This window comes from Bubalus kerabau, chromosome 4 (assembly GCF_029407905.1).
Source record: "Bubalus kerabau isolate K-KA32 ecotype Philippines breed swamp buffalo chromosome 4, PCC_UOA_SB_1v2, whole genome shotgun sequence".
NCBI classification, from domain to species: Eukaryota; Metazoa; Chordata; class Mammalia; order Artiodactyla; family Bovidae; genus Bubalus; species Bubalus kerabau.
In genome coordinates this window covers 9823984-9850032 of record NC_073627.1, presented here as the reverse complement: position 1 = coordinate 9850032, position 26049 = coordinate 9823984, and the positions used below count along the sequence as shown (strand labels likewise).

General features: G+C 52.8%; 1 protein-coding gene across 6 annotated transcripts in view; it reads right to left on the bottom strand.

The window, feature by feature from the left end:
• Positions 1-22771: 22771 nt before the first annotated feature.
• SEPTIN9 (septin 9) overlaps positions 22772-26049 on the bottom strand; it is a 148886-nt gene continuing 145608 nt past the window's right edge. For all 6 annotated transcript variants that reach the window (XM_055575240.1, XM_055575239.1, XM_055575242.1 and 3 more), the window contains 2 exons: positions 25695-25746; positions 22772-24583 (listed from right to left, as the gene is read on the bottom strand). In XM_055575240.1, the coding sequence (XP_055431215.1) occupies positions 24448-24583; positions 25695-25746 (188 nt within the window). In that variant the 3' untranslated portion in view covers positions 22772-24447. The remainder of the gene's footprint in view (positions 24584-25694; positions 25747-26049) is intronic.

The following is a 26049-nucleotide window of genomic DNA, read 5'->3' as shown; positions in this document are numbered from 1 at the left end:
AGACCTGGGTTCGACCCCTGGGCCGGGAAGATCCCCTGAAGGAGGGCGTGGCAACCCACGCCAGTATTCTTGCCTGGAGAGTCCCCATGGACAGAGGAGCCTGGCGGGCTATGGTCCACGGGGTTGCAAAGAGTCAGACATGACTGAGCAACTAAGCCCACACACAAGAGTGCAATTCAGGGAATTCCCGGGGGATCCAGGGGTTAGGACTCTCTGCCTGCAATGCAGGGGCCACAGGCTCCATCCCTGGTTGGGGAACTAAGATCCCACAAGGTGCAGCCAAAAATGTAAAAAGTGCGATTCATCGGCATTAACTACATTCATGACGTCGTGTCACCTTCACCATTACCTGAGGTTTTCTCATTATCTCACCTGAAACTGTCCCTGTGAAACACTAACTCCCCACCCTCCATGCCAGCCAGCCCCTGGGAACCTCTATTCTTTTCGTCCCTATGAAGTTAGCAATGCAGTTTCCTCATATGAGTGAAATCATATGATATTTGTCCTTCTGTGTCTGGCTTATTTCACTTAGCGTGATGTTTTCAAGGTCCATCCATATTGTAAATATGCCAAAATTTCATATCCTCTTATATTCGAATGGTCCATTGTATGTTTATCCATTCATCCATTCATCTGTTGATAGACACTTGGGTTGTTTCCACCTTTTGGCTGCAGTGAATGATGCTATTCACTGCACTATTCACTGTGAACATGGGTGTACAAATATCTGCTCCAGTTCCTGCTTTCAGTTCCTTGGGGTGTATACCTAGGAGTGGAATTGCTGGATCTCACAGTAATTCTATATTTTTGAGAAACCAGCAAACTGTTTTCCATGGCAGCTGCATCATTTTACATTCCCAACCTCCAAAACACAAGGGTTCCAATTTCTCCACATCCTTTCCCACACGCGTCATTTTCCGTTCTGTAAATAACAAGCCACCTTAGTAAGTGTGAAAAGACATCAATTTTTCATTTTGCTGTGGACTTCCCTAACGACCAATGGGGCTGCCGTCCGCGGGGCCCCACGGAGTCAGACATGACTGACGCGACCAAGCAGCAGCAGCCGTGACCAATGGTGCTGAGTGACCCGGCTTTCTCTGTGATGAGTCGGACTTTGGGAATATCTGAGAAAGCCCCCAGAGGTCCTTGGGAGCACCTGGCTGATGTGATGGGTGGGGAAGGACTTGCCCCCTAGCCTCCGAGATGCTGTCGGCGGGGCCCACCTGTGGTTGCTGGGCTGGCCACGTCCAGCCCAGCCTGCTGCCTTGCCACCTCTCCCGTCCTGGTTGGGATGGGGCCAGACACTTAGACACGTTCATCTCATTACACTTCCCGAACCCTCTCAGGAAGCCTTCAGTGAGATTCCCTCAGCCTCCAAACTGGCTTGAACTTACATTCCAACTGGAGCATTTTCCTCCTTTACCTGAAAAAGTCTAATTAAGCAGAAAAACTGGAGGGTTTTTTTCCTGCCTGCTTTTGCCATGAGGAAAATTTCCCCTCCATTTCCTTTGACGTTAGCGTTTCTGGTTCATATCATAATCAATTTGCCTGAGAAAGCCCAGATAACAAGAACTAACAGCACCTCACCTGTATTCTTCTCCCCTGCCCCCACCCCCCCAACACACACCCATACACACACACGCTCAGCTAGCCAGGTAGGAGGGCATTCCCTCCAGCAGGCTGGGTGTGACCTCAGCCATCGAAGTCCCCTGAAGGAATTCATCCTCTCAAGGCATCTTAGACACATGCTTTCTTAATGAAAGCAGCCATCCCTGACCTACTTGGTAAGTAGATTCGGACTGGACATTTTCTTAAGGCTAGATAAGGCTAGACACCCACAGCACTAGTACCTCCCAGACATATGACCCTATCATCAAAGGGCTTCCCCAAATTTCCCTTTTTCTTTAAAAGATTTTTCTTAATGTGGACCATTTTTGACGTCTTTGTTGAATTTTGTTACAATATTACTTCTGTTTTATGTCTGGGTTTTTCACTGTGAGGTATGAGGGATCTTAGCTTCCTGAACAGGGATTGAACCCTCACCCCCCGCATTGGAAGGTGAAGGCTTCACCCCTGGACCACCGGGGAAGTCCCTGTCCCAAAATTTCCAATGTGGAATCTTTTGGACGAGCGCCAGACAGCACGAAAGTCACAAATGCCTACCAAGGGCCATGTCACCGAACTTCTCTGCGTCTCTCTCTCTCCCCATCTGCAAAATGGGTATGACAGGACCTTTTGTTTCCTATGATAAGTGTGAATGAAGGACAGGTGTGCTGAATGGCCAGGGCTGCGGAGATAAGGGGACCCCAAGCCTTTCAGAATCACACGGTCTCAATTGATCCTCCTTACCCCCAGGTCTCGGGAGCTCTGGCATCTAGGGTAAGCCGTAAGGGCCCAAGATCCTGAGAGGTTTGGAAGTTTGAAGGAAGTCAAAGGGCTCAGCAGGTAAAGCATCCGCCGGCAACGCAGGAGACATAGGTTCAATCCCTGGGTCAGGAAAATCCCCTGGAGGAGGAAATGGCAAGCCACTCCAGTATTCTTGCCTGGAGAATCCCATGGACAGAGGAGACGGGTGGGCTACAGTCCATGGGGTCACAAAGAGTCGGACAGGACTGAGCCACTGAGGACAGCACAAAGGGCACCTCTGGATGTGGAATCCTCCGTGAGGAAAGGAGGGAGGCTGTGAGGACCAGCTGAGACCGTAAGATTGGGCCATGGCTTGGAGGCAAGACTCTGCCGGCTGCCCCGGGCCCCTGGTGCTGACACGCTCAGCTGTGGCTCACAGCCCCTGTTCCCTCTCCAGTGACCACACAGGTGGCAGGGCCACAGCCTCTGGTCCCCACCAGGAGGCCCCATCAGGAAGTGGGTCCCAGACCCGACAAGCTGCAGGAGGAAGGGCGCCTACAACTTCTAACTTTCACAACCACTCCCCAGGTTTGGGGGAAATCAAACTTGAGAATGGGTGGGTGGGAAGTGGGTCATTTCTCTATCAACTCATTCCCCTGTCTTTTGCTGGAATAACTTCATTCTCATTAGCAGCTAAAACTGAGAGCAATGTGACATTATCATAAAGGTAAATACATAACCACAGCAGGGGCAGGTTTCAAAGCTGATTATTTATCCAACCAACCGGAAACTTGTGAGCGAAACCATCCTTCTCTGACAGGTGGGCAGAGTCAGAATTGCGTTGTCAGTGTGTACTTAAATGTTGATCTGTTGGGTTGGTGGCTCAGGCAGTAAAGAAGCTGCCTGCATTGCAGGAGACCTGGGTTCGATCCCTGGGTCAGGAAGATCCCCTGGAGAAGCAAATGGCAACCCAGTCCAGTATTCTTGCCTGGAGAATCCCATGGACAGAGGAGCCTGGTGGGTTACAGTCCATGGGGTCACAAAGAGTCGGGTACAACTGAGCAACTAACATACTTGGGTCAATACCTTTTTAAAAGAGCACCTTTTAAGGAGCCGTCATTAGCTAGGGGCATGTTGGTTGGGGCGTGGAGCATGAAAACCATTCCTAAGAGCCTATTTTGCCTCTCAACCACACATTCACAAAAGGTTTCCCCTGTGATCAGAGAAAAGGTTTTTAGGGACCTGGAATGTGTCTTTAGAAATACATTTGGGGCTTCCCTGGTGGTCCAGTGGTTAAGAATTTGCCTTGCAATGCAGGGGACACGGGTTTGAGCCCTGGTCCGGGAAGATCCCACATGCCAAGGAGTAACTAACCTGGTGCTCCGCGACAGCTGAACCGCGAGCCGCAGCTGCTGAAGCCCGCGCGCCTGGAGCCGGCGCTCCGCAACAAGAAAAGCCACTGCCATGAGAAGCCACACCCTGCCCCCGGAAGCAGGCCCTACTCACTGAAACTAGAGGACGCCCGGTGCCACAACAAAGACCCACCTTGGCCAAAAAATAAATAAATCTTTAACTGAAACAGAAATACATTTTGGATTCATTTTCTCCAACAGATCCTACATGAGCTGGCTCAGCTGTCCTGACAAAGCTCCACAATGGGGCGGTTCAGATGACAGAAATCTATTGTCCCACAGTCTGGAGGCTGGACCTAGGTGTCCTCAGCGTCGGTGCCCGCGAGACCCCTCCCCTTGGCTTGTTGTCGGCCACCTCCTCCTTGTACGTGGCCATCCCTCTGAGTGCCTGTGTCCTGACTGTCCCTTTTCATCAGGACAGCAGTCCTGTTGCCTTACGGCCCACCCTAATGGCCTTATTTAACCTAATCACCTCTTTAAAGACCCCCTCTCCAAGTACAGTCATATCACATACAGACAACCCTGGGGATTACTATGTGAATGTGTGAATTTGGGGCAACATCACCCAGACTGTAACGGAGTCCTGCAAACACACATTACCCAGGCTGGGGAGGGTTTCCTGAAATCGATGTCAGACATATTTCCGAGAGCTCTCCTGGTTCTAACCACTGGCTTTATTTACTTTTAAGGAGAAATAGACCAGAGGGTGATTTTAAAATAATAATATATGAAATAAATGCCTCAAAGGCAGAAGGAACATTCCAGAAAGTCCCAGACTTGAAGGATTGTCCTGATAAGAGAGGAAGCAGATAGTTTCCAGGGACAACCCTAGACGCCCCAGGAGGTGGCCAGGAGGGCAGGTGGAGGGGGCAGCCTGGCCACAGGGCGCAGGGGTGCCACTCTGACCCTCTCTCCTGTGCCCCCGTGGGCTGTCCCTCCGTGGCCTCATTAGCAGGCGTCCCCGATCCTGGGGGGCGGCTCTCCTGCTCTGGGAGCCTCGGCGGCTCTTCCCTGGGGGGACGCAAGCAGGAGGCCAGTGCCTGTCTGACATGTGTCAGGTCAAATCAGCAGCTTTCCTGAAAACATCTTCCTCATCTGTCATCCTTGCCTGCAGCCACCCCAGGCCAGCAGTGGACAGAGAGACAGACAGCCCCCCTAATGATGCCAGGCAGGCAGGCAGCCCCCACAGCGCTGTCCTCCCGGCTCTCCAAAGGCCAGTGGAACACTCACCATGAAGGGCATGGGCCCTAGGGGCCACCCCCCCGCTTTAGAACAAAGCACCGCCGAAAGCCAGGAACCCAGGGTGGCGTGGCTGGGAATGGGGAGGATTCGCACTTTCCTGCCGGCCCGTCCCTTCCAGGCTGCAGAAAGAAAAGGGGGGACCCGCCTCCTCTGGGGAATATATCCTTGCAGCCTCTCTGAACCCCTGGTCCACGATGGCCTCCCCTGTGTGTGCAGCCCGTGGCCCTGTTTTCTGTATCGTTGTCACTGAATTTATTTCATTTGTTACTCTCATTGCTGCCACTTTGGCATTTCAAGCTCTGCACCAAGACAGAGATGTATGCTCTAGCCCATGCCCCCTGCCCAATCCTGAGTGCTCTCTGCTGTTGTATGAAGCCTTCCAGAAGACTCCTCAGCCGGCCACACTGGCCCTGGCCCTCCCACTGGCAGCTGGAGGGGCGTCCAGGTGCTCTGTACCCTGGCAACTGCTACTGCTGGGCCGGTGGGTGGGCCTCCTTCCCAACAGAGGCCGCTCCACCCCCACCCTCTCCCTCCCTCGGGGTCCATACTCATGGGGAATTGTAGGAAAGGAGGCTGGTGAGATGAAATGATAGAGAAAGGGAAGAAATGACAGCTCCTGGGCATCGAATGAGGCTCCGTGCACAGTGGATGGAGGAAAGAGGGGCGCTAGCCCTGAACACCCGGGATGGTTTTGGGTTCCTCCCCCACTGCCTGGAAGTTCAGTTCAGTTCAGTTCAGTTCAGTCTCTCAGTCGTATCTGACCCTTTGCGACCCCATGAACTGCCACACACCAGGCTTCCCTGTCCATCACCAACTCCCGGAGCTTACTCAAACTCATGTCCATTGAGTCAGTGATGCCATCCAACCATCTCATCCTCTGTCATCCCCTTCTCCTTCTGCTTTCAATCTTTCCCAGCATCAGGGTCTTTTCCAATGAGTCAGTTCTTCGCATCAGGTGGCCAAAGTATTTTCAGCTTCAGTATCAGTCCTTCCACTGAGTATGCAGGACTGATTTCCTTCAGAATGGACTGGTTAGATCTCCTTGCAGTCCAAGGGACTCTCAAGGGTCTTCTCCAACACCATAGTTTAAAAGCATCAATTCTTTGGTGCTCAGCTTTCTTTATGCTCCAACTCTCACATCCATACATGACTACTGGAAAAACCATAGCTTTGACTTGATAAACCTTTGTTGGCAAAGTAATGTTTCTGCTTTTTAATATGCTCTCTAGGTTGGTCATAGCTTTTCTTCCAAGAAGCAAGCGTCTTTTAATTTCATGGCTACAGTCACCATCTGCAGTGATTTTGGAGCCCCCCAAAATAAAGTCTGTCACTGTTTCCATCGTTTCCCCGTCTATTTGCCGTGAAGTGATGGGACCGGATAGAAGGACACACACAAAAGATGGCACCTGCGGGCGGTGGCCGTGGCTGGCCTGAGCGCCTTGAAAGTGAAAGTCGCTCAGTCGTGTCCAACTCTTTGTGACCCCACAGACTGTCCATGGAATTCTCCAGGCCAGAATACTGGAGTGGGTAGCCATTCCCTTCTCCAAGGTATCTTCCCAACCCAGGGATTGAACCCAGGTCTCCTGCATGGCAGGCGGATTCTTTACCATCTGAGCCACCAGGGAAGCCTCAACTGGCAGGTGACTCAGAGGCCAAGGCACTACCGCAAACAGCTTTGCAGAAAGAAAGACGTTATAAAGCAGAGGGGCGGGACTTTCCTGGTGGTCCAAGGGTTAAGAATCCACCTCATGATGCAGAGGATGTGGGTTCGCTCCCCCGGTCAGAGAACTAGGCTCCCACATGGCTCGGAGCAACTGAGTCCGTGCCCCTCAACCAGAGAGAAGCCTGCACACCACAAGTAAGACCCAACACAGTTATAAATAAATAATTTATTTTTAGAGCAGAAGGGAGGGAAAGGTTTGGGAGGGTGGGAAGCAGGGAAAGAAGAAATCCTCTATGGTAACACCTGAACCCCAGAGAGGAGCAGAGGGGCAAGCAAAGGCAGGGCCCTGGCACGACCTCCCCCACCTGCAAGGTGCTTTGCCGCTGCCAGGCACACCTGTCTTGGGTGACTCTGGGACACGCTTCCTGACCACTGCCACTCAGAGTGCCCCCCATCCCGATTTTTGTTCTTCTCTTCCCAAAACAGCCATGCTTTGTTCTAAAGTAGGGGCAAGGGCCCCAGAGACCATACAAGGGACAGAGGGGTTTCTGCTTGGAGGATGTCAGGGAGAGGCTTGGTTGAAGCAAAAGCCCTTGACTGGCCCCTTGGTTCCCCCCCGCCCCCCTCCACCGCCCAAGACCGAGCATAAACGCACAAGCATGGCTCAGGCTCCCAGCCAAGCAAGGAGCAAGCGCACTGATGCTCCAGTGCCCGGATGGTGCCCCTGGGCACACAGATGGGACTCACTGTCCTAACGCCCTCCATAGCCCAGCCCCCACCAAACTGGTCTTCTGAGTTCTTTTGTCTCCAATTAAAAAGCAAAATCTACACCCTGAAGGGGAGGCTTCTCCTCTTCCCGTTATCCTGCAGGGTGATCAGCACAGAGGAACCCCCAGGCTGCAGTAGAAAAATACCTGGCCCGGGGGGAGGGGAGGAGCAGGACGCAGGGCAGCCCAGATGGACTCCACCATAAACGGCCAAGCTCCTGTCACGCCGGGCACGGTAGCATCCCGGGGCCCTCAGCTGGCGGCGACTGCCAACTGCATCCCCAGGAAGGGCGCCAGCAGTGGTCTTGGCTTCAGGAGAGAGGCTGTGGTGCTTCTGGGCATGGGAGCGGCAGGGAAGGCACTTTCGGTGGTAAACAGTCCTGCCCCCTGAGATGGGGAGGCTTTGGGACATAAAACACTATTATCACGGGGCTCATTAACCTGGCTCCCAGACAGAAAGCCAGGGCCTGTTACTGTTCTCTTCGTAGGATTTTTTTTTTAATCCTCGCATATTACAAGAACATGAATTAAGCTCTGATGAAGGCGATATTAATTAATTACATGAAGATCCACGTGGGAGACGGGAGGGGGTATGGTGGGGGAAGTCTGCTCCGAAGATCCTAGGGAGGAAAGGTTGCCGTGTAAACGCACTTCTCATTGTTTCTGCCTCTTTCCAGCTGCAGATGCGGCTCCGAAGGCTTTAAGCTGTGGCTCTGAGACAGAGGAGGAAAGCAGGGGCCCTGGGTGGTGGCATCCACGAGGGCAGAGGGGTGGGGGCACCCTAGCACAGGCTACCATCTCCTTGCACCACAAGCATGGGACAAAATCCATTTCATATGTTCTAAACCGGCTGCTCCCAGCCCCAAGCCCTGCAAAGCTCAAGCAAGAAGAGCCTTCACTGCTCTTTTTAGAGTCTTTAAGAACAATCTGGCTACAGGCAGATTGGTCTCCAAAATATTTTGCAGGGGACTCTTTAACCTCCTTCTCCAACTCTGAGTCCCAGAAGTGGGGGCCACTGCCACAGAAGCCCGCCCCCTTCCCCAAAAAAACACCCTTCTAAGGAGAAATGTAAGATTGAACTTGACAATCAGGAGGGGGACCCTGCAGCCTGAGCTTTAAGCAGCTTGGATGTCAGTGGTCACTTCCCAGGTGGCTCTTAGATACCAGCACCTCACCCCCATACCCTTGAAGTGGGACAAGTCAGGGATTTCCAGCACCCCTACCTTCACTGGAAAAGACCCTGATGCTGGGAAAGATTGAAGGCAAAAGGAGAAGGGGGCAGCAGAGGATGAGATGGTTACATAGCATCACATGAATTTGAGCACACTCCGGGAGACAGTGTAGGACTGGGGAGCCTGGCGTGCTGCAGTCCATGGGGTTGCAAAGAGTCAGATCTGACAAGCTCCCTGGGGAACTGAGCAGACCCTCAGGGTAAGGGGTCCACCAGAAGGATCTGGGTCAGCTGGGGAGAGATGAGGAAGCTGCAGAGAAGGGAGCCAGGAGTCGGTCCAGAGACACCCAGAGGCATGAGCTGCGGATTAGGCCCATCTGAATTAGGTCCTCCCCCTGGAAGGTGAGGGAACCAGGAGGCCGTCACACTTGAGTCCAGCGGAGGGGAAAGCCCACAGCAAGTGCCGCTGAGCTCTCTCCCTAGTGCTTTCACAACCATCGCTTCAGGGACAGGCCGGACTCGAGTCTAACATCAAGGTCTCCCCTTCATTTATTAGATATTCTGCTATAGACAGAGTGGGGCTTCCCAGGTGGTGCAGTGGTAAAGAATCTGTCTGCCAATGCAAGGAGATGCAGGAGAGGCGGGTTCGATCCCTGGATCGGGAATCCCCTGGAAGAGGGCATGGCAGCCCACTCCAGTATTCTTGCCTGGAGAATCCCATGGACAGAGGAGCCTGGTGAGCTATGGTCCATAGGGTCAAAAAGAGACACAACTGAAGCAACTTACCAGAGTGGGTAGCCTATCCCTTCACCAGCGATCTTCCCGACTCAGGAATCAAACCAGGGTCTCTTGCATTGGAGGTGGATTCTTTACCAACCAAGCTGTCAGGGAAGACAAAGCAACCTGGCATGTGAGCACAGGTGGAGTATCTGTGCTCCCCTCAAATTCATTGGTTAAATTCCAGTGCGCAGGGTGATAGTATTAGAAGATGGGGCCTTTCGGAGCACGGGGGTCGGGGAGGGGCAGGAAACCAGGTCACAAGATGATGAAATTATAAAAAGGACCCCTGTGTCCTTGCCCCTCCAGCCCTGTGGGGACGCAGCGAGAAGGCACCTTCCAGGAACCAGTAAACAGGCTCTTGCCAGGCACCAAATCTGTCGGCATCTTGACCTTGGACGCCCAGAACTGTGAGAAGTAAGTGTCTGCTGTCTATAAGCCGCCTAGTCTATGGTATTTTTATTAAAGCAGCCCAAACAGCCTAAGAGAGATGCTTTCTGCAAGATTGAACCAGGCTTAAACATTCTGAAGCAGCATCCGTAAAATGTCAGACACGGAGTGTATGTTACAAGCCATTTCCCTTATCCACCTGGGCTGGGGGCCTGGGGAAATTCAACACAGATTTGGAGCTAAAGCAGATCCTATTATTCTCTCCACAGACCAGAGGAGAGTTTTTTTGTGCGTTTGTGCAGGGTATTCTCATTCAGCATCCACTCCCATCACTTTGCATTAGGGGAGCTAGAATGCTAAAAGCCACATCTCCCAGAGGCCTGCCTTTTACAAGGCATCAGATGTGATTTAGGGTCTGCCAACAGATGCACCTGTGTAATATCTGGACAGGGATGTCCTGACTCTTCTCTGCAGGGGTGGAGGTTCACGCGTGAGTTTCCAGGCTCCTGACCCCGCCTTTCACTGCCTTGTCTCCAGCTCCACACGCATGAAGCAGTGGCGATGCCTGGACCTCTGGATCACAGCTGCAGTGCACGACCTTGTAATTAGCGATGGCCCCCTCATCTCCATTGTGTTAGCCTTCCGTTGACCCTATGAGAGCCTGTTTTCCCATATTCAATTTCTTTTGGCTTAAAACAGAGTGGTTTCCGACTTTAAAGACACAGCTTCTAACATGTCATCAGTAAGTACAACGCTTGCTATCAGCTCTTGGTAGACACCCATTACTCTTAGATTAAGGCTTTTAAAATTATTTTCCAAGAGTGGCCATTGAATTGTATCAGGTATCTTTTTCATATCTGTTGAGATTTTCCAGCCCTATGGTGTTTGACCCTTAATCTGGTGGAGGTACTTCTGGGCTAGCGTGGGGTTCAGGGCTTTAAATATTAAACTGAACAAAATTGTCAAAAAATCAACAGGGACTTCCATAGTGGTCCAGTGGCTAAGAGTCCTCATTCCTAATGCTGGGGGCCTGGGTTCAATCCCTGGTCAGGGAACTAGATTCCACATACTGCAACTAAGACTCGGCACAGGCAAATAAACAAACACACAAGTATTTTTAAATATAAATAAATAAATAATCAACCTTTTGAGAGGCACTGGGAATCAACCAAAGGCAGACAATAAGCTGAGAAGTTCTTGCTCTTAGAAAACTGCCATAGCTTCAGGTAAGAATAGCAAGGGCTGCGGTCTTCTTCTTACCTGGGGCTGCCCCCAGCCTCCCCATATGAGGTCAGCAGTACCGGTGGATCGGGGTGGGGATTGATTAGGGACAAGGGGGGAAACCCAGAGTTTTGCAAGCTCAAGGCTGTTTGCTGAGACAAGCAGCAAACCAGTCAGAAATTTACGAGGGAGAGCCTGGGAAGGAAAGAGTGTGTAGAAGACCTGAAATCAGTTTTCAAAAATACCTGGCTGCCTGGGGACCTACATGCACGCAGGACATCAGAGGGAAGCTGGAAGAAGGCCGGCATAAAGGACAAGCCAGGGGAGGCTGGGCTTTGAGTCTGCACCACAGGGAGGAAGATTAGGGCTCCAGGTGCTTGAGCACAAACTGTCAACATCATTGGCATCCACTGAGCCACGCAGACGCGGGGGCGACCCTGAGGAAGGCAGGCTGAAGAGTCAAATATTCGAGCCCAGATATAAGCAGCCACACACCACAGTGGGGATAGATCCTCCAGACAAGACACCAACAAAAAACAAAACTCAAGACATCCAATGTTTAGGATTCTGCAGTTTCACTGCCATGGAAAAGTAATACACACACAAATGAATATTTCTTGGAATTCCTTGGTGGTCCCATGGTTAGGACTCCACACATGCTCTGGTGTGGCCAGGGTTCAATTCCTGGTCAGGGAACTAGGATCTCTCAAGCCAAGAAGTATGGGGGGAAAAAAAAAGCAGGTGCTTCCCTGGTGGTCCAGTGGTTAAGAATCCACTCTGCAATGCAAGAGACGCCAGTTTGATCCCTGGTCCTGGAAGATCCCTCATGCTTCGAAGCAAATAAGCCAGTGTGCTAGAACCACTGAGACAGCACTCTAGAGCTCAGGGTTGCAACTCCTGAGTCTGCTCACTGCAGCTACTGAAGCTCCAGGGCCTAGAGCCTGTGCTCCTCAACAAGAGAACCCACTGCAATCAGAGACCTGCACACCGCCGCAGAGTGACCCCTGCTTGTGCAACTTGGGAAAGCCCGCGTGCAGCCACACAGACCCACCACAGCCACACAGACCCACCACAGCCACAAAACAGAATAAATAAATAAAACTTTTTTAAAAGAGAGAAAGAAAAGAAGAAAAAAAGAGAACATGGAGATACTGTAATATATTATTTTAAATGTCCACTTTCGACCAAAAATTATGAGACATTCAAATAAACAGGGGAGCATGAGCCACACCCAGGAAAATACAGCAGTTGAAAGAGACTGACTCTGCCCTGATGCTGGAGTTAGTTTCCAGGCCCCTATTAGAAATCTGTTCAAAGAACGGAAGGATGCAGACACTGTCAAAATGATAAATTGTGTGTTATGTACATGTTGCCGCTATTTTTAAACTGAATACGAGAGGGGGGAAAAAAGAACTAAAGGAAAGTATGTCCACAGAATTAGGGAAAACACGATGACCACTCAACAAATAGTTTCAGTAGAGAAACAGGAATGATCATTCTAGAGATTAAAGGTAAAATAACTGAAATGAGAAATTCACAAGACAGGCTCAACAGCAGACTTAAGATCACAGAGGAATCCAATAACCACTTAGAAATGGAATTGCTGATTCACAGAGTCGGTGTAAGATTAAATCCATAAGAAATTTTCAGGAAATTTAGCAGAGCTCTGCTTGTTCCTCATCTTTGCCAATAATTGTGACTATCAGAACTTTAGCTGTATTGAATATGAATCCATGAATATTCATGGATACGAAAGTGAAATTTCACTTTCACTTCCCTGATGACGAAAGAGGTTGAGCAGGTGTTGATGAGTCACCTGACCATTCCTGCATCTTTTTTTGTGTAATAGTTGTTTCAGTTGTTTTATCCACTTTTGAATGCTTTTTAATTTAATTTTAGTAATTCTTTATGGGGCTTCCCTGCTGGCTTAGTGGTAAAGACTCCTTCTGCCAATGCAGGAGATGCAGGCTCGATCCCTGGGCTGGGGAGATCCCCTGGAGCAGGAAATGGCAACCCACTCCAGTATTCTTGCCTGGGAAATCCCATGGACAGAGGAGCCTGACGGGCTGCAGTCCATGGGGTTGCAGAGTCGACACGACTGAGCGACTAAACACCAACATTTCTCTGTGGATTCTGGGTTCAAGCCTTTTGTCAGATGTGTGTTTTGCGGATATTCTCTCACAGCCAGCAGTTTGCAGTTTCGTTGTCTCAGTGATACAGCACGGACTGTGTAAAGCTAATGTAATTAGACATTTTCAAAATTGACAAAGTCATCATCACAGTGGGAGACTTCAACATGTATCTCAGGAATTGGCAGATCAAACAAACCAAGAATAAATAACTCCATAGAGAATTCCAATAGCAGCTGTAACCAACGTGATGGTCCCAGGGCAGCCACTCTGATAGGCTTCGCGTATTCTCACTCTATGCAGAGGCTGCCCAGTCATCCAGGACCTAAAGGCTATTTATACTCGGCTACAGAGTAAATCTCAACATCAAAATACCATTTTATGCCCAGTTTGGCAAATTATTCTTTAAATGAGAGTATCCAGGGCAATAAGAATACAGAAAGATGAACTGTCCTATCCATTTTTGGCATAAAAATTGGTCCAAGCCTTTGGAGAAGAACTTGGCAATATAGAATTACAATATACAATATGCAATTACAAATGCACACCCTTTGGCCCAGGTACTCCAGCATCTAGAACCTACGCTCCTGAAACATTTGCACACCTGTGCAAATATATGTGGTTCAAGCATGTTTTTGCAGGTGACATTAGGTGTGGCAATGCCATGCAATTTGGTTCTGAGCTATTCATCTCTCATCCGTCTTTGGACCTCTCCTGGTGAGCTCCCTGACATTTCCTTATGTCTGCCTCCAGGGTTAGGGCAGCTCTACTCTCTGAGACTGGATTAACTCCTTTTAAAAATGTTTTATGAGTTGTTCACAGTAGAATCACAAGTATACCGCCCACAACAAATGTTCCTTCTCATTTTTTAGAAACCCTCCAGGCATTTCACAATGTGATCCTGCCTGTGTATTACTCTTGTGTGTGCGTGATAAGTGACTTCAGTCGTGCCCAATTCTTCGTGACTCCATGGACTATAGCCCGCCAGGCTCCTCTGTCCATGGGATTCTCCAGGCAAGAATACTGGAGTGAGTTGCCATGCCCTCCTCCAGGGGATCTTCCCGACCCAGGGATCAAACCCGCATCTCTTATGTCTCCTTCATTGGCAGGCGGGTTCTTTACCACTAGCGCCCCCTGGGAAGCTCCACGTGCTACCCTCTCACCTGCCAATTTCCAACTGTGCCCTCCAGCTCCATGGACTCCCTCAGCTGACCAACTTGTGCTGCTTCCCGCCTTCGGGTCCTAAGGGGAAGGGTCCCGTCCCCTTCTGCCAAGCACTGCCCGCTCCTCTGCTTCATCTCTCTACCCTCCTCTTCCATCCTTCCATCCCGCATCGCTGCCTGGCACAGCACAGCTCCAACTGATCTGGGTGCCATGCCCTCGGCTCCCCAGCCCTCTGTGCGTGCCAACTCCATCCGGAACTTTAGTTATGATACAGTCATCTGTCTTCCTCACCTTTTATGACTTAGGTTCCCCATAGGGAGCATAGTGTCTGGCACATGGAGTTTCACTTCCCCCTGAAAAAAATTTCCTTTTTTTTGACTTGCATTTTAAAAATTCTTGAATAATTATTTAAAAAAATTTTTTTATCAGAGTATAATTTTTTTACAATGTTGTATTAGTTTCTGCTGTACAACAATGTGAATATATTCTCTCCTTCTTGGACCTCCCTCCCACCCACCCTGCATCCTGCCCCTCGAGGTCAACACAGAGCAGTGAGCTGAGCTCTCTCTGCTACACAGTCGCTTCCCACTCTTTTACATATACTAGTATATACACGCCAATCCCAATCTCAATCCGTCCTGCCCTCTCCTTCCCCCCTTGTGCCCACAAGTCCATTCTCCAAGTCTGCATCTCTAGTCCTGGCCCGCAAATAGGTTCATCTGTACCATTTTTCTAGACTCCATATTGTGCATTAATATACAATATTTATTTTTCCTTTCTGACTGACTTCAGTCTGTATGACAGACTCTAGTTTTATCCACATCACTGTAAATGTCAAAATATTTCTTAAATGTACAGCCAATCACATGAGTGAAGAGAGAGGAGCAGGACTTCCCTGGAGGTCCAGTGGTTAGGATTCCTCCCTTTCACTGCCAAGGACTCAGATTGGATCCCTGACTGGGGGGAACTAAGAACTAAAATCTTGCCAGCATGGCCCCCAAAAAAAGAGAGAGAGAGAGGGACAGAGGAGCAAAAGTGGGGCATTCGTGCGTCAGGGAGCAGTAAAGAGACCGGCTGATAATAGCACCTGGGGAGGTGGGTAGATCACGCCTGTCAGCAGGCTTCTGTCCACACGGATGATCAAATTAGCTGAATTCAGAGCTTCAGAGGCAGGCACGGTTGCAAAGAGCAAGTTCGGTTTCCTTTGGGAGCTGCCGAACTTTCAATTAACCTTTTTAATCCCCGAAAAGCAGCAGAGACCCCCATCCGCACACTTTTGTGTGCTCTGCGGCCGACTGAGGGATGAGGGCGGAAAAATACCAGCCTCCATTTGGAGCGTTAAAGAGAAAACTATTAGAGCGGCATTTTTTCCTTTTTTAAGAGAGAGTACAAAGAAGAATTACGAGAAACCCCCGAAATTACAAGTGTGGGTTACAGTAATTGCTAAATTGCAGAGCTCCAACTTCATTAGACACACACCCTCTCAGCTTGCACGGTTTTCCAGGGCTGTCTCAAGCTGACAAGCGCCAAAAAGCTCGGTGGGAAGTCTGGCAGGGAGTTGAGTGGGGCTCACGGGGGCCCCATCCTGGGTGAGGCTGGAATGCAGAGATGGGCCAGAACTAGTAAGTTTCTGTTCTTTAATCCTGAACTCCTGTGGGGGGACAATACAGCTTGCGCAGGGGGCGGCAGGCAGAACTGGGAGGTTAGCAGGGTTTTTTTTTTTAATTCTGTGGAAACAGCAATGATCTGTGGCCAACTGATTTGGAAGCCCCGAGAATTTGCCTTCAAAGACCCTGGATTCAGGCCGGTCTCCAGCATCATTTTCACCATTCCTAGCTGTGACATCTAAAGTTTCAAGGATAAATTCTCTCCTCCTCTGAGGATTATCACCCATCTCTGCACAAACATGGTCTCCTTTGAATAGCATCCTCTTTCATGTTTATATCCCTGGCACCTCAGACACACCAGCTACATACAGATGTGTTCCACTTACATCTTTCTCTTTTTTAATGAGTGAATGAATTTGAGACCGGGCTGGGTCCTCATTGGGTGGCACAGGCTTTCTCTAGTAGTGGTGCTCGGATTTCTCACTGTGGTGGCTTCTTCTGCTGCGGAGCCCAGGCTCAGCAGTTGTGATGCGCAGGATGAGTTCCAGCACAGCATATGGGATCTTGCCCCACTGGGGATCGAACCTGTGTCCCCTGCATTGGCAGACCACTTCTTAACCACTGAACCACCAGAGAAGCCCGCCCACATCTTTCACATAGACACACCTTATGCTTTTCACATTGCCTCCAAGTACTTAAGGCAAAGACCTGAGTCCCACCTTCAAAATTTCTGAAGTGAGCCAGGAGATGAATCTACAGCTTCGTCAGAGCCCAGAGACAGATCAGATGCATATCAGACTGATAGCCCTTCATAGTCATGGCCTGAAGGAGGAAGGGGCAAGTTCTTTTCCGGGGGAAATGTATCTATTTTACATACGACTGTTTTTTTTTTCTTCTTTTTACACACAATATTTGGAGAAAATAAAAAATGGCATACAAGGAAGCAGGTCACACGCAGGAGGGTGGGGGAGAGGTTCAGGTCACAGCTTCCCCTGAGGGGCTGCCCTGTGGAACCTGGCCCCACCCACTGGGTCCCTGCCTGCTTCTCAAGACCTGTGCCAGCAGGCCAGCCTCCTCTAAACCATCCTAGCAGGGACTCCCCTGGCAGTCCACTGGGTAAGAATCCACCTTCCAATGCAAGAGATCCCTGGTTGGGGAACTACGATCCCAAGTGCCATGGGGAACGATGCCCAAGCACCGCAATTGAGACCCGAGGCAGTCAAAAGGACAGACCACCCTAGGACCTAAGGAAGTGGCCTTCTTGACCAATTCAGTTAATTTCTGGACTTCCCTGTGGTCCAACGGCTAAGACTCTGTGTTCCCGATGCAGAGGGCTCAGGGTCGATCCCTAGTCAGGGAACTAGATTCCATGTGCTGTAACTAAGGCCCAGTGCAGCCAAATAAATAAATATTTAAAAAAACGAACCAAGTAACTCATATGAGATTTCCATGGGTCCCGCAGGTTTCTGCCCTCATGAGGCTTCTGTTCTAGTGCAGGGGCCTTGGGGCCTCCGGTGAGTGTGGTCAGCCAATGTCCCCAAAATTCACGTCTGCTGGAATCTCAGAATGCGACCTTATTTGGAAAGAGTCATTGCAGATGTACTTAGTTAAATCAAGAGCAGGTCCCACTGGAATAGGGGGCCCTAAATCTAGTGACAGGTGTTCTTATGAAGAGACACACAGAAGAGACTGAAGCAGCCACAAGCCACACGACGCCGGGAGCCACTGGAAGCTGGAAGAAGGGAGGAAGGATCCTCCCCTTGAGGCTTCAGGGTGGGTGGGCCAGCAGATCCCAGATCTCCTCACCTCTCTTACCAGCACTCTCAGCTTCCCCAGAAATTACACCCAAAACTTACATTGCCAGACAAGACACAGGCCACCCAGTTAAAGTTGAACTTCACATACATAAGGGCTTCCCTGGTGGTTCAGACAGTAAAGAATCTGCCTGCAATGCAGGAGAACTGGGTTCGATCCCTGGGTTGGGAAGATCCCCTGGAGAAGGGAAAGGCAACCCACTCCAGTGTTCCTGCCTAGACAATTCCATGGACAAAGGAGCCCGGTGGGCTACCATCCATGGGGTCGAAAAGAGCTGAACTCGATTGAGTGACTAAGAGTTTCACTTCTCACATGCATGATGAATAATATTGTGGTGAAAAAAGTTCCATGCACTATTTGGGTCATACTTACATTAAAAAAAAATCATCTGTGACTTACCTGAAATTCAGATTTAACCGAGCAACCTGTGATTCTGTTTCCAGACTCTGGGAGCCCTAGGAATGCAGTTGGGAAGGACTCATTCCCCCACCCCACCCTGGTCACCCCTCTGCTCCCTCAATCTCTGTGCCTTGCAGGGACCCTGTGGCTTTGCCAGCCCTGTTCTCAGCAGCCTCTTCTATGGCCCCCGTGGGTTTGGGCTTCTTTTTACTCTGGGATAGGCCCCGTTCTGCTCTCACCACATCCTGCCGAGGTGCAGGGGCCTCCTGTCTGCCCCCCGTCACTCCGAGGCACACACCTGGAGCCACATCCGCTGCTGTGAGACAGGCCAGGCCCAGAAGGGCTGAGACACAGACATGGTTTTAACACTTACTTTTAAGATTGCTTTAAAATGTACATGGGCTTCCCTGGTGGGTCAGGGGTAGAGAATCCACCTGCAACGCAGGACACACATGCAGGAGACACGTGTCCAATCCCCAGGTCCAAAATATCCCCGGGGAAGGAAATGGCAACCCACTCCAGCATTCATGCCCGGACAGAGGAACCTGGTGGGCTACACGGGATCGCAAAAGAGTCGGATGTGACTGAGCAACTAAACAACAACAAATACATAATGAACTTTACCATTTTCGCTATTTTTAAATGGACAGGACTTCCCTGGTGGTCCAGCAGTTAAAATTCCGCACTTCCAACGTAGGGGGTGTGGGTTCAATCCCTAGTTGGGGAGCTATATAAGATCCCACAAGCCACGTGGCATGGCCAAAAAATATATATACAGCTCAGGGGCATTAAGTACATACGCGTTGTTGTGAAACCATTACCACCATCCTCCTCCCGAACTATTTTTCTCCCCAGACTGAAGTTCTGTTGGCAGGAAACACACTTACCCCTTGTCCGCGCCCCCAGCCCCGGGCACCCACCTCTCTAGCCAAGGATGTTGTAAGGGTTGTTGTTTTTCAGTTGCTCAGTCCTATCTGACTCTGCGACCCCATGGACGGCAGTACGCCAGCCTTCCCTGTCCTTTACCATCTCCCGGAGCTCGTTCAAATTCATGTCTATTGAGTCAGTGATGCCATCCATCCAACCATCTCATCCTCTGTCGTCCCCTTCTCCTCCCTTCAGTCTTTCCCAGCATCAGGGTCTTTTCCAATGAATCTGCTCTTCACATCAGGTGGCTGGAGTATTGGAGCTCCATCTTCACCATCAGTCCCTCCAACGAATATTCAGGGTTGATTTCCTTTAGGATGGACTGGTTGGATATCCTTGCAGTCCAAGGGACTCTCAAGAGTCTTCTCCAGCATCGCAATTTGAAAGCATCAATTCTTTGGCTGAGGGTAAGACGTTCTACAGATGGCGGCCAGCACCAGGCTGTGAAAGCTGCCATATGGTACGCATCCCCAACCCCCCCACCGTGGGGCCCCTGAGGGGATGCAGGAGCTGGGCAGAATCCTGATTCTAGCGGTACCCACCCTGGCTGGGCCAGCAAGGATGCCCCTGGGGCTTGCTTCCTGAGTGTCACGGCCCTAGACTCAACTCCACCTGGGCGGTGTCCTCAGTCTCCCTCCCACGGGGTCACTCCACATGGTGGTTTCCTACAGGGGACTTAATACTGCTTCATGGAACGGGCTCTGATGCTGTCATTAATCAGGGAGATGGAGAGGCCATGGCTGTTCTCCACATGTTGGGACTGCCTGATGCTGATGCTGATGCACCTGGTACCCAAGAGAGGGAGGGGGGGCGGAGAAGGGGGGAAAGAAGGAATGGGGGGAGGGGAGGAGGAGAATGCAGTGATGTGGGCCACGACGGGCAGCATCTCCCTGGCAGGGCCGACTCTCCCAGTAATTAGTTTTTGAATCAGCCAGATGGTTCAAGCCCCACTCACTCTGGGCAGCTTTGATCATTTCCACTCCCTTTTCATTCTCATTATTCACAGCCGTCCTCTCTGAACTGAAAGGAAGATGCTTTCTCTGCTGGGGGGCTCGGCCTTCCTGCAGCTGTAACTTCCCCAAGGCCCAGAGGAACCCCCTGTATACCCGGGAAGTGGTGGCCACACAGCTGGGCAGGGATGCCTGCAGGACCTGCAGGGTCGGGTGGGGCCCTGAGCATGGAGGGCGGCCCGCAGCCGGTGTGGCCCCCCGGGGCGTCCTGGGAACCCCGAGGCAGATGCTCTGGAGGTGGTGGGGCTCACACAGACCCGTGAGGGGACGGAGTGCAGGGAGGTGCCCTTAGGCCTCCGGGGTGCGGCCTCCGGGGTGCAGGGAGGAGAGCTGGTACACGGGTGCTTACCGGCCTGCATCGCAGCCTGGCCTGCCCCCTGCCCCATCTCTGCCGGTCTCCTTCCCTCTCCAGCCTCCTGGCTCCTCCAGCTCCGAGTTCCCTCCTGGCTCAGAGCTTCACACAAAGGAGGCCCTTCCCGACACCACCCCGGAAAGTGTTGGGTCCCCATTATGTGACCCTGCAGCAGCCAAGTTCCCCGTCTAGCACTTGCCCCCATGGACAGCACACCACGGCTCGGCTCTCGGGGCCTCCCCCCTGGCATTTTCCACCTGGTGTATGTTGTATGTGCTACTTTTATAGTCTGAAGTGGTGTTTACAAACAGGAGAGGCACACCCATAAACACACCCAAAAGGAGAGCTCTGAGTCAGCTGATTTCCAGCAGGAAGCCTAACCCAGGTGGGGCCCTCCTGCCCTGGGTCCTCAAAGGATGCACACGAGGCAGGGCAGGTCTGGGCAAGCCCGTAGGCTGCCAGTTGATTATATTCTCTGGCTTGTCCACATCCTGCAGCCCAGAGCAAGGGAGGGGCCGACCCAGGACACCTGGTCCTCCCAGCCCTATTGGGACACCCTCCTCCCCACCCCCAGCAGGAGGCTGTGGCCCATCCTTGGGGCTTCCTGCTCACCATCTGGGATGACTTGGTGACAGCCCAGAGTGAATCTTAAAGGTCTTTGAGGAGCTCCCGGGGTTGGTGAGTCTGAAGCCAGGGTTCCGAGGGGCAGGAGAAGGCCATGTGGGGTCTACGTGGGGATCAACTTGTCCGGGCTTCCCAGGTTCTCCCTGGGTTTAGCACTGAAGTCCAGAGTCCCTGGAAACCCGTCATTCCCAGATAAGCTGGGACACTCAGCTGGATCTACAGCAGGGGATTTGCCCGGTTAGGCAGGCCCCATCACCAGGCCGTTCCTCCTTGGATGGGAGGGGCAGGTGAGCTAGGTGGAGAGGATGGCCTGGGCCCGTCTTGGTCCCAGAGCGAGGCTGGCTGTCATTGGACAGGACAGCAGCGTTAAGGGTCAGGGAGCAGGCTGGACATGGTCAGTGGGCCCCTGGGGGGACGAGCAGGATTTCTGAGCCAAGAGCAGGGCTTGGAGAGGGTGTCGGCCCCAGAGGGTCAGGGCCAGAGAGAGACAGTGCTGGACAAGGGTGGCCGGCAGGGGTGGCAGCGGGGACTGTTTTAGTATGGAGGAGCGAGGGGGGTTTCAGGTTCAGGGACTGCTGAGAATTACAGGGATTGAGGGCCGGGCAGAGCCAGGATGGCCTTGAGATGCCAGCCACCAGGGCTGCAACCCTGCTGGTGGGCCAACCCCACACCCCCGGCCTGGGCCCACGGCACACACGGGTGTCAGTGACACACCTCGGATCCTGAAGTAGAGGCTCCGTGTGGTCACGGTCCATCCGTTCATCTGGAGACGAAGCCCACTTGCCTTCTCCCGAACGAGCCAACCTGCCCAACCGAAGGGGTAGGGAGGCCCCGAGGGGCGGAGATGGTCCTGAGGCCACCCCACCCGGCCTGTTGGTGGCAGAGGCTTGAGCCCAAGTCACCCAAGTCCCAGTTCAGGGCTTTTCTACTCCCCCTGAGACTGGATCGGGGCAGGAATGGGGGTGTCATGGGTTGAAGAGTGACCGCTCCCAATCCCCCAAATCAACATCCACTTGGAACCTTATGTGGCCTTACGTGGACACAGTCTTGGCAGTGTTAAGGTAAGAACAGAGACGAGGTCACCCGGATTAGGCTGGGCCTGAGATCCAATGAGAAACACCGGAAGAGGACTGAGGTACAGACTGGAACTACACAGCCACCAAAGCTGGAAGAGGCGGGAAGGCTCCTCCCTGGGCCTTCAGAGGGAGCCTCGTCCTGCCGACACACGATCTGGGATGTCTGACCCCCAGACTCCAAGAAAATCCATTTCTGCAGGCCTACACACAGCTAAGAAATACCCAGATCCCTGGTCTAGATGCTCCACTTGGGATGCAGGAAAAAACCTCGCAGGGCAGCCTCTTTTATTCCAGTCTTTTGGTGACTGAGTTCTCTTGGAATAAACTGGTATGAAATGACTGTCAAACACTGACCAGCTCATAGGGTTCACTGCAACAGACTTCGATTTTAAGAAGAAAAACATTATTTCCAGGATACAGTCATAGAAGCAGCGCACAGCACCGCCCGGTGGAATGCCTTCAAAGCCTCCTTTTAATGAATAAATTAAGACTCTGTTTGCTTTTCAATCATCCCCTTAAATCAGTGCTTCTAAGTCCCTGAAACCTTTCTTCCTCCCGAAAGGAGATGAAACAATTTCCCAGCAATCACTTCCACACTATCTTCATACTCATCAAAGGAGCGCCGCGCTTTCGGGGTCAGAAAAGAGGGGAAAAAAAAAAAAATCCCCACTCCAGAGTCTTCCGGGTTTGCACTTGGAACATTTATTTCAGGAAATACATTTTCAACACTTTGTTATTTATACAAAAAGAGACGAATTTCTCAGGAGGCACATAGCGAAAGGCCACTGTGGAACAGATCCCAGTGAAACTAACAAGTTTTCAAAATCTGGCTACAGAGAAGGAAGCGAAGGTGTCCCAAGACGGGCCGGCTGGACTGGTCCACGGCCGGGACCCCGATGCTGGCGACGGACGCATCCTTCAACATCTTGGTTTTGGCAAAAATGGCAAGTCGGCAAGTAAACTGTTTCTGCTAAGGGGTTCTTCCTCTCAGGTGGGGAGGGAGTACACACACGAAGCAATGACCTTCACACACGCACGCGCGCGCACACACACACACACACCGGTCGGTCTGCACCCACCCCTCCCACCTTCTCATGGGCCACAAGAAGCCAGCCTGGGGCCTGCAGACAGTCACGGATCGTTGTCCCGCGTCTGAGCTCCCCGGCCCGGGGCCGTGAGGATGTGGAGCCCGACCGTGGGCCGTGGACGCCTGAGCCCTGATCAGTCCCTCTCTGGGGGTCTTTATGATGGGCTCTGGGGGCAGGGGAGGGGGCAGGGGAGGTGCAGGGCCCCAGGCACCTCGGGGCAGCACAGTCAGGCTTGCCTGGCCTCCCACCCCCTGGTTGCGGTGTCAGCTAGGCCTCCGTCAGGAGGGCTGTGTGTCTGGGGCGGCCAACTGAGCATTCACTTAACCAGAGCATCTCGGGCTGGATGGATGTCTAAACAGACAGACAGACACGCTTCCCTGGTCACATGGGGTGGGGGCAAGGCCGGCACCAAGCCCACAAGAGCCACTCAGAGCACCCCCAGCCATGGTTCACACAAACCCTGGCCCCCCACTTCCTCCTAGCACTTCACTTCCTCCTTAGCTCCTCTACCAGATTCACTCGCTTGGACCTTCCCAAAAATCAGGGCGGGGTAGGGGGCATCTTTTGCTTCCTTTGAATCCTCAAATTCCAGTGGGGGTGGGGGTGGGGAAGGGAGCGGGACATAAGGGGAGATGAAGACACATTTCCCTCTCTCCACCTTGTCCCAGTTCCCCGCCCGAGGGGACAGCTGGGGAGAGCTGGTGGCTCGCACGGACGGCTGAGATAAAGGCACTTTCTGCTCCAGGACAGGCTCGCGGGCGGGTGGGCAGCAGCCAATGGGCAACTTGGGTCTCGTGGAATGAACTGCTCTCCCCTAGGGGTGGGCTCAGGGGCTCCCCAGCGGCGTGCAGGGAGGCGGGGGCAGGAAGGGGCCCCAGGTCCACTGGCAGGGTCCCATCCTCCCGCGGGCACCACCCCACCATGCTCCAGGGGCTCTGGGAGCTGGGGGCCACTCCTGGCCCCGGGGAGCTGGGCCTGAAGTGGGGGCAGGGTCGGGAACTGAGTCAGTGGTCCTCCCGCCCCCTCTGGACCTCAGGGACGGCCAGAGAGCCGCCCCCGACTCCAAGCTCCCCCCCAGCCCCAGTCCTGGTCCCCGTAGTCAGTGGGCTAATAACAAACATACTCAGAGGGCACTCGTCATCTTGTTACTCGGCAGGCGTGAGGGGGCGGAGATCGAGGACACAAGGAGAAAATTATATAAAATAAAAATGGGGCGGGTGGCGGGAGACGGTAAAGACTCGGGGTAGGGTCCTGGGGCGGGCGGTGTCTACATCTCCTGGGCTTCGGGCGCCTTCTCCTCGACGCCGTTGGCCACGGTGCTGCTGCCCTCGTGCAGACGTTTCACGCGGTAGGCTTCGAAGTGGATGGTGCTGGTGATGTCTTTGATGTTCTGCATGTGTGTCCTGGGAGGGGCACGGGGGAGGGGTCACAAGGGGGGCCAGGGGTCAGGGCGGGCGTCCTGCTCACTCAGCCTGCCCTCCCCACTCCCAATCCCCACTACACGGTTCCCCAGGGGGGCGGTTCCCCAGCACGGCGCTTTAGCCCCACCAAGACAGACCAAGCCTGGACAGGAGCACGTGGGGGTGAGGAGGTGGATCTCCATGGCAACCCCTGCCACTCTCAGGACCACAAGTTCCAACACAGCCCCCTTTCTGTGACAACTCAATCACCAGTTCAGGGACATGCTGAGCGCAGAGGCCCCCGGTGGTGGGCAGGGCAGGAGTGCCCTTGCCCTGGTTCAGAAGAGCCAGGGCAGCGGCCAGGTGTGCTGGCAGGCGAGGGGCAGCGGCCTGCAGCAGGCAGGTGAGGAGCCTGGGGGTGGCGGGTACTGATACCCTTGCTAGTCATGTGTTCAAGCGTCCCTTCTCCACTGACCATCAGGGCAGGTTTGCAAAGGAGGTGTCAGAAGGGCCCGAGGTCAGAAAGGTTCGCAGCCAGGCTCTCCAGCACAGGGCAGGTAGCTCCTGGAAGCCATATCCTCCCCCAACTTGGAGGCCACGAGAGATGGTCCCATCCCTCCTAGTGACTTCATCCCTAGCATCCATCCTGTTGGCTGAGGAGCTGGGAGCCCCTGGCACCCCAGAGGGAGCCCTCATCATCTCTGTTCACCTGCCCAGGCCCAGGCCTTACCACCTGGGCTGAGGACGGGCTCCTCCTTGCCTGGGCTCAAGAAAACTGAGGTGCGGCCTCCACCAGGTCAGAGGACAAAAGGTGGAGCCCCTGACACATGCCCAGCACCCGAGACCTCCTGGGGCTCAGGCTGCAGTGATGCAAACTCAACCCTTCCCCAAGTGGAACTAAAAAAGATTTTCACTGCTTGCTTCATTTCCAACAAGGCGTTTTAAGACAATGGGGCCCCAAGGAGGAAGGCAGATGGGTGGGGTGCGCTGGCTGCTGCTCAAGACCTCTGCCAGCTGGCCCATCACCCTCGCCCACCACCCGCAGCCCTGATGGAGGCCCCTTCTGGGCTGTCAGCCCCTCCCCACCCAAGCACCGGACCAGCCCGGCTCTCACCTGATAAGGAGGTCCCGCAGGTAAGCAAACTCACAGTGAGTGGTGTTCTCGACTGCAGAGGAGAGAGAGGGAGCTTTAAGATCAGGAAAGCCCCTCCCGGCAATGCTGGGTGGGTAGATGGGCGGGGCAGGGGGGCCACAGGGGCGCACTGGGCACCTCAGCTCCTGCCCTCCGGGGAGATGGCACTGTCGCCCCACAAGACAACTACAGGGGAGAGAGCGCTGCGCTAAGCAGGAGGGGGCCCGCTGCTCCTCCGTGGGGCCCGGGGGTGTCCCAGGGGAGACCTGAAGATGAGAGGGGTGCTGGGAACAGAACGAGGCAGGAACCGGGGCTGGCGTTTCTCCCCCACGTGCTC